Consider the following 10,531-nt stretch of genomic DNA (forward strand, 5'->3'; position numbering starts at 1 on the left):
CTTTTAGAGAGAGGAAGGGAGAGAGTCATACATGCGAGAGAGAAACATCAATCAGTTGCCTCTTGTATATGCCCCAACTGGGAACCAAACCTGCAACCTAGGTATATCGAACCCGTGACCTTTTGGTGTACTGGAGGACACTAAAACCAAATGAGCCACACTGGCCAGGGCCAAAGTTCCTCTTTTTATAAGAACACCAGTCATACTGAATTAGGGCCCACCCTAATGACTTTATCTTAACTTTATAGATTACCACTGTAAAGACCCTATTCCTGCATGAGCTGGTTTGGTTCAGTGGATATAGCCTCAGCCCCAAAACTGAAGGGTCCCAGGTTTGATTCCAGTAGCCTATAGGGATACATGTGGGAGGCAACACAATCGAACTGTCTTTCTCACATCCATGTTTTTCTGTCTCTCCCCTTTCTTCTACTCTCTGAAAATCAATGGGAAAAGATCCTCGCGTGAGGATTAAAAAAAACAAACAAAAAAGACTGTATGTCCAAATAAGGTCCTATTGTGAGATTCTAGGTGTTAGGATTTAAACATAACTTTTTTTGGAGGGACACAATTCTGTTTTTTTTCCCCCTCCCACAATTCAGTCCTTACCAGTCATATCAAATTATTTGTTGTTTCTAAAGAGTCATATGGGGTCTTAGGCCAGTGTTTGCCTAAGTGTTTGCATTAGTTGACCAGAAAAGTTTTAACCACAGTCCAAACTAGTATGCTGACAGCAGACTATCTGCTTACTGTTTTCTTTATTGATAAATTCAGCCCTATCTCACCATTCTATATATGGGCTGTTTGCTTACCATCTGGAATATGAACGAGAGTCCTGATGCCTTCTACCTCTTACTGATTCCATGACTTACATTTTTCTGAGGGTCAGTTGCCTGCAACCTACCCTTTGGAACTAGTTTTGTATTACAAGTCTTTGAAAATAACACAAACTGACTCAATGTACATTAAGTAGGGAAAAGAACTTGGGAATTTATTGGAAGGACATTAGGTAGTTCACGGGTGTCAAATAGAGAGAAGGATACCTCTGAGACTCTAGTGCTAGAAACTGGTGGACACTCATTGAAAGGTTTTAGCCTCTGGGATGAATCAGATCCAACAGAAGGTGAATGGGTGCTGGAGAAATGTGCACTCTAATATCTATATATTAATATCTATATAATAAAAGCCTAAGCGACCATTACAGCGGAATGACCAGAACGACCAGTCGCTATGATGCACTCTGACCAACAGGGGGCAGACGCTCAACACAGGAGCTGCCCCTGGTGATCAGTGAGCTCCCACAGGGGGAGCGCTACTCAGCCAGATGCCAGGCTCATGGCTGGCGAGCACGCGGTGGTGGAGGTAGCCTCTCCCACCTCCACAGCAGCACTAAGGAGCAGTGAGCTCAGTGGTAAGGAGCAGCAAGCAGGTGGGCAGAAAGGAGCAAGGGATCCCGGACTGCAAGAGGGATATCCGACTGCCAGCTTAGGCCCGATCCCCGTGGGGAGCAGGACTAAGCCAGCAGGCGGACATCCCTAGAGGGGTCCTGGACTGCGAGAGGGCGCAGGCCGGGCTGAGGGGACCACCCCCCCACCGTGCACAAATTCTGTGCACTGAGCCTCTATATAATAAAAGCATAAGCGACTGTTACAGTGGAACAACCAGAACGACCGGTCGCTATGATGCGCACTGACCACCCAGAGGCAGACGCTCAACGCAGGAGCTGCCCCCTGGTGGTCAGTGCGCTCCCACAGGGGGAGTGCCGCTCAGCCAGAAGCCGGGCTCACAGCTGGTGAGCGCAGCGGCGGTGGAGGTAGCCTTTCCCACCTCCATAGCAGCACTAAGGAGCAGCGAGCTGAGCAATAAGGAGCAGGGAGCAGACGGGTGGTAAGGAGCGAGGGGTCTCAGACTGTGAGAGGGCGCAGGCCTGGCTGAGGGAACACCCCCCCCCCCCACACTCCAGTGCATGATTTCGTGCACTGGGCCTCTAGTTATGAATAAGAGCTAAAATAAAAGCAACATAGCCTTTTCTTTCATTTGAATTATTTCATAAGAAAAAAATTCTCAAAAGCTGAATTACTTGGTTAAAGGTAATTTTTAAAAAATATATATTTTACTGATTTTTACAGAGAGGAAGGGAGAAAGAGTTAGAAACATTGATGAGAGAGAAACATTGATCAGCTGCCTCCTGCATGCCCTCCCACTGGGATCGAGCCCGTAACCAAGGTATATGCCCTTGACCAGGACCCTTCAGTCCACAGGCTGATGCTCTATCCACTGAGCCAAACCAATTAGGGCTAAAGATAATCTCTTGATGATTGTTAATAACATTTTCAAATTGCTTTCCTAAAGGCTTTTTTATATCTTCATACTTACTTTGGCATTAGAATTCTGTAAGAACTCTTAGCAGTATGATATATTGACTGGGTTTGAATCCCAGCATCTCCACTTATTACCTGTGTGATTTTTGGGTAAAACTTCTTTGTGCCAGAGTATCCTCCTCTCTAAAATAGAGATAATGATAGTACCTACCTCCTGAGAGTTAAATGACTGTATGTTTGTACATGGTAAGTACATAAGTATCCCAAGTTTTAAATTCATCAGAGAACATTCTATAATTTATAATAGCTTTACTTCATTCAAAAATGTTGTATTTTTATGTTGTAAAATGTATTAGTCTTTGTTTTAATGACTCGTCTATTTTCTTACTATACTTTCCTTAAGTTACAGTTCATAAACTACCTGATACTATCTTTTTAATATGCTCCTAGTTTTGTCATTTATATTGATTTTTTACAGAGAGGGAGGGAGAGGGACAGAGAGTTAGAAACACTGATGAGAAAGAAACATCTATCAGTTGCCTCCTGCACACACCCCCTGGGGATGTGCCCGCAACCAAGGTACATGCCCTTGACTGGAATCGAACCTGGGACCCTTCAGTCCACAGGCCAACTCTCTATCCACTGAGCCAAACTGGCTAGGGCGTCATTTTTAAATAATTTAAGATTCAAATGTAAAGTAGGAAACAAGGAATACTAATTAAGGATGTCAAATTTTAAAGATGTCAATTACTAATATACTGCAGTTCCCATAAGAACTTCAACAGGGTTGTTGTTGTTTTTTTAATTTTGCAAGGTACTTCAAAAATTTATCTGGAAATATACTTAAGAGAATATTGAAAAAGAATAATTGAGGGATGGTTAAAATCCCTATTTAAGTACCATAAATAGATGAGTAGGATGAAGCCAGAAATAGATCTGAGGCAAATGTAGCATATGATAAAGGTGACATTTCAAATGAATAGGGAAAACATTCAGTATTTTTAGATCTTTGCAGCATATCTCTTTGTGTATATTAATACTTTTGACCAAAATGTGATTTAAATAATGTTAATATTGTGTCTTTGAATATCTTTTAATTTTAGCTCTTTTTCTTTTATCCTTTCCATTTTGTTTTCGGTACTTTTTGCAAACAGCAGAAGCACTTGCATACTGTAGGTATTTGTTTTCTAAATGTGCTTAACCCTCCTTTACGGGAGATTATCTCACTTACCTTTATTGTGATAACTAGAGGCCCAGTGGACAAAATTCGTGCACAGGGGAGGGGGTGTGTCCCTCAGCCCAGCTTGCACCATCTCCAATCTGGGACCCCTCGAGGGATGCCCAACTGCCCATTTAGGCCCGATCATACCAGGCAGTCGGACATCCCTCTCACAATCCAGGACTGCCGGCTCCCAACTGCTCGCCTGCCTGCCTTCCTGATTGCCCCTAACCGCTTTTGCCTGCCAGCCTGATCAATGCCTAACTGCTCCCCTGCCAGCCTGATTCCCCCTAACTGCCCTCCCCTGCAGGCCTGGTCCCCCCAACTGCTCTCCCCTGAAGGCCTGGGTCTCCCCGCCAAACTGCCCTTCCCTGCAGGCTTGGTCGCCCCCAACTGCCCTCCCCTCCTGGCCCAGTCACCCCTAACTGCCCTCCCCTGCAGGCTTGATCGCCCCTTATTGCCCTCCCTTGCAGGCCTGGTCCCTCCCAACTGCCCTCCCCTGCTGGCCTGATTGCCCACAACTGCCCTCCCTTGCAGGCCTGGTCCCTCCCAACTCCCTCCCCTGCTGGCCATCTTATGTCCACATGGGGGCAGCCATCTTTGACCACATGGGGGCAGACATCTTGTGTGTTGGAGTGATGGTCAATTTGCATATTACTCTTTTATTAAATAGGATAGAGACCTGGTGCACGGGTGGGGGCCGGCTGGTTTGCCCTAAAGGGTGTCCCGGATCAGGGTGGGGGTTCCCTTGGGGTGTGGGGCGGCCTGGGCAAGGGGCCTGTGGTGGTTTGCAGGCTGGCCACACCGCCCAGCTACCCAAGCAGAGGCCCTGGTATCTGGGATTTATTTATCTTCTATAATTGAAACTTTGTAGCCTTGAGCAGAGGCCAGGGCCGGCCAGGGTGGGCGGGAAGCTTGGCTTCCTCCATCGCCAGGGGCAACCCAAGCCTCCTGCTCTCTCCAGCTCCATGGCTGCCACCATATTTGTTGGGTTAATTTGCATACTCACTCCTGATTGGCTGGTGGGCATGGCTTGTGGGCATAGCGGAGGTATGGTCAATTTGCATGTTTCTCTTTTATTAGATAGTATAGAATTTTTAGTTTAAATTCTTAGCTGCAGAAAAAAGAACCTATACTAGCTTATTTATTTAAACAGAAAACATTTTAGCCCTGCTGGTGTGGCTCAGTGGTTGAGCATCAACCCATGAACCAAGAGGTTCCTGGTTCAATTCCCAATTATGGCACATGCCTGGGTTGCAGGTTCGATCCCTGGTGTGGGGTGTGCAAGAGGCAGCTAACTGACTGATGTGTCTCTCTCATTGATGTTTCTATCTCTCTATCCCTTTCCCTCCCTCCCTCTCTCTCTAAAATCAATAAAAATATATTTTTTAAAAAATAGAAAGTTTTAGCAAAAGCTAAACTTAACCCATAAAATAATTGAAGCTAAGCTGAGCTTCTCAGAATGATGTCTATAACCAAACTATAGAATTGGATGGGCTAGGAAGCTGTCTGCTATGATCTATGCCTACAAAACTGATCCTTATTTTCTTTTAATTTAAAAAAAACTGTGAAATATAACATAGCACACATATTGAAAAGGCCATAAAACGTAAGTATACACTTTAATGAATAATTATAAAATGAACACCATCTGGTTAAAACAAAATGCTAATTTGAAAGAATATACGCACCCCCATGTTCACTGCAACATTACTTAAAATAGCCAAGATATGGAAGCAACCCAACTCCCCATCAATAGACAAGTGAATTAAAAAGTTGGGGTACAAATATACAATGGAATACTACAAAGAATGAACTTAGTTTCTGACAGCATGGATGAACCTAGAAGGTATTATGCTCAGTGAAATAAGTCAGTCAGAGAAAGACAAATACCATATGATTTCACTGATCTGTGAAATCTAAAGAACAAAATAAATGAACAAACAAAATTGAAACAAAGTCAGACACAGAGAACAGACTGATGGTTGCCAGAGGGGAGGCGGGATTGGGATGCTGGGACAAAAAGGTGAAGGGATTCAGAACTACAAATTGGTAGTCATAAAATAGTCACGGGGATGTAAAGTACAGCATAGGGAATATAGTCAATAATACTGTAATAACTAGGTATGGTGCCAGGTTGCAAGGAGGGAGCCACTTTATAAAGCATATGATTGTCTAACCACTATGCTGTACACCTGAAAGTAATACAAAATAATACTGAATATCAACTGTAACTGAAAAATAAAAGAAAAAATATACTTTTCTGATGAAGCCAGCAATATTACCAAATGTGACATTTTGCTATTGTATAAAATGCATGAATATTTAGAAGATCTGCATAATTCAGAGACCCAATATTTTCCAATTAACTAATACATCATGTCACATAGGTAAATTTCATTTTAAATCTTGCAAGAGAAAACAACGGATTTTAACGTAAAATGACAAAAAGTTCATTCATAAGGTTTCAGATTCCATTTTGACTAACCTTAAGAAGCTAGTATAGAATACCCACAATTATCTAAAAAAAAAAATGAATAAACTATTTCTCCTTTCCCTAATATATATGTGTATGAGGCTTCTTTTTCCTTTTTTAAAAAAATACTTATTTCAGAGAGGAAGGGAGAGGGAAAGAGAAACATCAATAAAGAGAGAGAATTATTGATCGGCTGCCTCCTGCACATCCCCTACTGGAGATCAAGCCCACAACCCAGCATGTGCCCTTGACTGAAATCGGATCTGCGACCCTTTGGTCCGCAGGTCGATGCTCTATCCAATGAGCCAAACCAGCTAGGGAAGGCTTCCTTTTCTTTTTCTTTTTCTTTTTTTTAATATATTTTATTGATTTTTTACAGAAAGGAAGGGAGAGAGAGAGTCAGAAACATCGATGAGAGAGAAACATCGATCAGCTGCCTCCTGCACACCTCCTACTGGGGATGTGCCCGCAACCAAGGTACATGCCCTTGACCGGAATCGAACCTGGGACCTTTCAGTCCACAGGCTGACGCTCTATCCGCTGAGCCAAACCGGTTTCGGCAGGCTTCCTTTTCTTTATATGCTTCAACTAGATAAAACAGTACAACAGATTGAATGCAGAAGCGGATATGAGAATATTTATTTCAATATTTATTTTTGCGGGGGAAGGGTGATGATTCACTTAAAAATATATTAAGTTTATTTTAATAAAGTAATAATTTTTTTAATTTATCAAATTAAATTTCTCATATACTGTAGTAAATATGATCAATGTAGCCCACATAAAAGCTCTTTGGGGTTCTCAATTACTTAAGAGTACAAAGGGTTCTCAGAGCAAAAGTTTGCCACAGCATGGATGAACCTAGGTATTATGTTCAGTGAAATAAGTCAGTCAGAGAAAGACAAATAGCAAAATAAATGAACAAACAAAACTGAGAGTCAGACACAGAGAACAGATTGATGGTTGCCAGCGGGGAGGGGAGCTAGGAGGCTGGGTGAAAAAGGTGAAGGGATTTAGAAGTACAAACTGGTATTACAAAATAGTCATGGGAATGTAAAGTACAGCATAGGGAATATAGTCAATAATCTATATATTTTATATATATAAACGGCTATAATGCAAAGTGTCCCCACAGGAGTTCGACCGGGAGACCAAGAGTTCTATCACTCGCTATGACATGCACTGACCACCTGGGGGTGGCGTGGAACTAAGGAAGGCCCCAGCTGGCAGCCAACAGCTGGGGAAGGGAGGCCCCAACTGGCAGCTAGCAGCCAGGAAAGGAGGCCCCGGCAGGCAGCTGGAAGGCCCCAATGGGCCCAGATCACCAGCCAGGCCTTCCCTACCCATGCACAAATTTCGTGCACCCCGCCTCTAGTACTGTAATACCTAGGTATAGTGCCAGGCTGGAAGGGGGGACTACTTTGTAAAGTATATGAGAACCATTGCTATGTATAGCCCAATAGGTACTATATTAGTAGAAATAAAGGGTGGATGTTTAATTTAAAAAGAAACAGAACTCTTCACAGAAGAAAGCATACTGACTTAGAGACTGAAGAGTGTATTTTTCATTTTTTTTTTTTTGAGAAGAGGGAGGGAATTCAATAAAATGGAATATTTCACTGTACCCTGTGATAAAAGAGAAGTAGACTGTATAAAAATGTATATAAGAGATAAAACTGAATAGGGAATCTGAAGTTGCACTGGAAAGGGCTTGGCCTGTACATTATAAAATGTGGTTTATTCTATAGAAAATGAGGACCCACCCATGAATTTGAGACACAAGTACTTTTTTTTTTTAACCTGCATCTCCTGTGTGAAAACTTCCATATACTCAGCATATTCTTTTTTTATTCAAGTTTTGGGGATGAAGTACAAGGTTTAGCTGTGGAATGAAGCAAACATTTGTCTGGTACATAAGGCTCTGAAAACTTGATTCAAAAGGTAAATGTACATCAATAAACATACACATTCACATTCAACAGGATGGTCCCTGCTTTATTAAAAAATGTTCAAGTAACTGGGATAATACTTTATCCTTTCAGTTCAAACATATGGCAAGTTCATGTTGCTTCAAGTGTACTGCTATATAAACAGGACTCAAATAATTCTTTGTGTTTAATCTTCTGCTATCTTGTCTTGCTGTCCACTCCTAGTAGCACTGCAGACAACATAATGACATATTTCTGGAATATACTGCAGTGCTTTTAGCACTGCTCTGCCTACACAAAAACAAAACAAATCCATAACAGGGGCCTCTGGGATTTTAAGGGAAACGCCTCCAACAGGCGGACTGGTTGTTCTATGAGTCAATCAAATTATTCTTGGCAGAAAGCCAGGTAAATAGAAAACAGACTGAAAGAAGCTAATCTACAATTCTATGACTATACCTTTTAAAAAATGTTCTGTATTTGACCAATCTTTACACTCTTCTCTATGTCTCTGCCCTCTGCTAAAAATAAATTATGCTACCAAAAACAAGAGAATTTTTAAAATGACATATTGTCTCTAAAAAAGATTCACGCCATTCATTCACAGCAATGTTAAAGCAACTATAACTCTGCATGATATAATATGTTGGGTACAGAAACTGGTTGCTTTAGAAAACATTTAAAGCTTAGGTAAAACTACAACTAGATCGAATTTTTAGATATTAAGGTCTCTATTTCCTTTTAGCACAACAGTAAATTCTCCTTATCTCTTGCTACTTTGACAGGCTATTACAACTTACAAGGACTTTTAAGTCCGAACTGTTGAGAATGTATGTATCTGACAGCATACAACTACTGGTAAGGCCAACTACTCCCAAAACTTGTACTGCACTTTTTCAAAGCCCTGGCAGAATTTAACGTGGGAACAGTTTAATATGTAACAATGCATCCCGCGCTTTTGTTTTTCATAAGCAGTCCACGCATAAAGACCCTAAAAGCAAAACCGAATTCCTTTCAAGCGACTGGATGATTACATTTTCGCCTTCCTAAAATAGCCAACAGTTTACTCCAACTACCAGCGACCTGGGGTCAATCTGGAGAACTGACACCATGAGAGGAGGCAACTGATAGGGACAAGTCCTTCATGAGCAAAATAATGACAGATTCTAAAGGAGTACTCTAATTTTTGTCATCTCCCGCTTCTATCGCATGGCCCAGAGAGCAACCTATCTTCAGTTGATCTTTTGGCCAAAATCTGGCGTCAGGTTTCAAACACGTTTTCGCCGGCTGCCACCAAACGCGAAACCGAGGAGGGAGAGGACGGCTTCCCAAGGATCCGTAGAGGGTGGAAACCAGGCGAGGCGCGGTTGCGGGGAGACAGCAATCCCTTCCCAAGGCCACTTTGTTTGCCCGGACTTCCACCCCGAAAGTGCTATCAGACCAAGAGTCTTCCTGTCCACCAATGTACACTTTGCCCGGGGCCCACGCAGGGCTGGTGCCATAAAAGCCCCCAAATGCCTGCAAAAAAAGTGGGCGCCCAAACAAGCCAGGGAACTTACCCAGTTTCTTCCACATGGCGAGGTGACAGGCGAGGAAGCCCTTGCGGATGGCAGCGCAAACCTTCGCGGGCTCGGACGAGGTGAATCCCTTCTGCTTCTTGATGAAACCCCATAAGTGCTCCCGGGCAAACTGTGCCGCCTCCTGCCCGCCGTGCCCATCGCACACGGCAAAAAATGCCACAGAGGAGCGGCGGCGGCAGCAACGGCCGGGAGCCGGCGAGGCCCCCGCGTCCGAGGCAGGGTCGCCAGCCTCTCGGGCTCCCACCGCCGGGCCTTTCCCCGAGACCTCGCCGCCAGTAAGAGCCGGCGGTGACGGCTGCGAGAGCGACCGCCGAGGCGAGCGCTTTTCTTCAGCGGTCGGCTCGGGCTCCACCACGATTTGAGTAACGTCCTCCATGTACTTCCTCCCGCCCTGGTCGGAGAAGACGCTCACTCCCAGCGAGTACAGCCCCGCCATGGCCCGCCGGCCGGGATCCCGCCGATCCCACGCAGCCCGCTGAATCCGGCGGCGGGAGAAGCACTCCGCGATCACCGGCCAACTATTGTTTACCTTCGACGCCGCCGAAAGGGGGAGGGGGCGGTCCCGGCGCGGGAGCGGGGGCGCGCGCTGTCGGGACTTGTCCGCGAGCGCTGGGCCGAGAGAAGCTGCCACTGCGCCTGCGCAGTGCGCCTCCTCCGCCCGCCCGCGCCCACCACACAAATCCGACGTTCTCCCAGGCTGTCGTCACTTGGCTCTTAGGGCCCAGCCAATCCGGGCTCGAGATGGAGCGAACCAGGCCTCCGCCCCCAGCCCTTACTCCGCCCCCAGCCCTTGCTCCGCCCTTCAACGGCCGCGCTCCCTATTCCCAGAGCGGGCGCGGGGTTGCGCAATGGGCGCTTCGTTTTCCCCTTGCGGTCGGTGTCTTCGCCCTCCCAAGTTATCGGCGAAAGCCGAGCACTTGGGCAATTTGACCTGTAACCTTGTTGCTCTGTCCCCGAGATCGTAATGCAGCCTACTGACCTTGGCGTTCCGCCGCTCGCCTAGCAGGGAA

The 10,531-nt window shown here is 44.9% G+C and overlaps 1 protein-coding gene across 2 annotated transcripts in view; it reads right to left on the reverse strand.

Moving 5' to 3' along the window:
- The window catches only part of PPM1D (protein phosphatase, Mg2+/Mn2+ dependent 1D), a 34,927-nt gene extending 24,729 nt beyond the window's left edge, over nucleotides 1-10,198 (reverse strand). For both annotated transcript variants that reach the window (XR_013961076.1, XM_080677793.1), the window contains exon 1: nucleotides 9,501-10,198. Coding sequence is in view for 1 of the 2 variants with exons in the window: in XM_080677793.1 (XP_080533919.1) it covers nucleotides 9,501-9,957 (457 nt within the window). In the remaining variant the exon portion in view is untranslated. The remainder of the gene's footprint in view (nucleotides 1-9,500) is intronic.
- Between the last annotated feature and the right edge of the window lie 333 nt (nucleotides 10,199-10,531).

Source organism: Plecotus auritus (genome assembly GCF_963455305.1).
Source record: "Plecotus auritus genome assembly, chromosome: 7".
Classification (NCBI taxonomy): Eukaryota; Metazoa; Chordata; class Mammalia; order Chiroptera; family Vespertilionidae; genus Plecotus; species Plecotus auritus.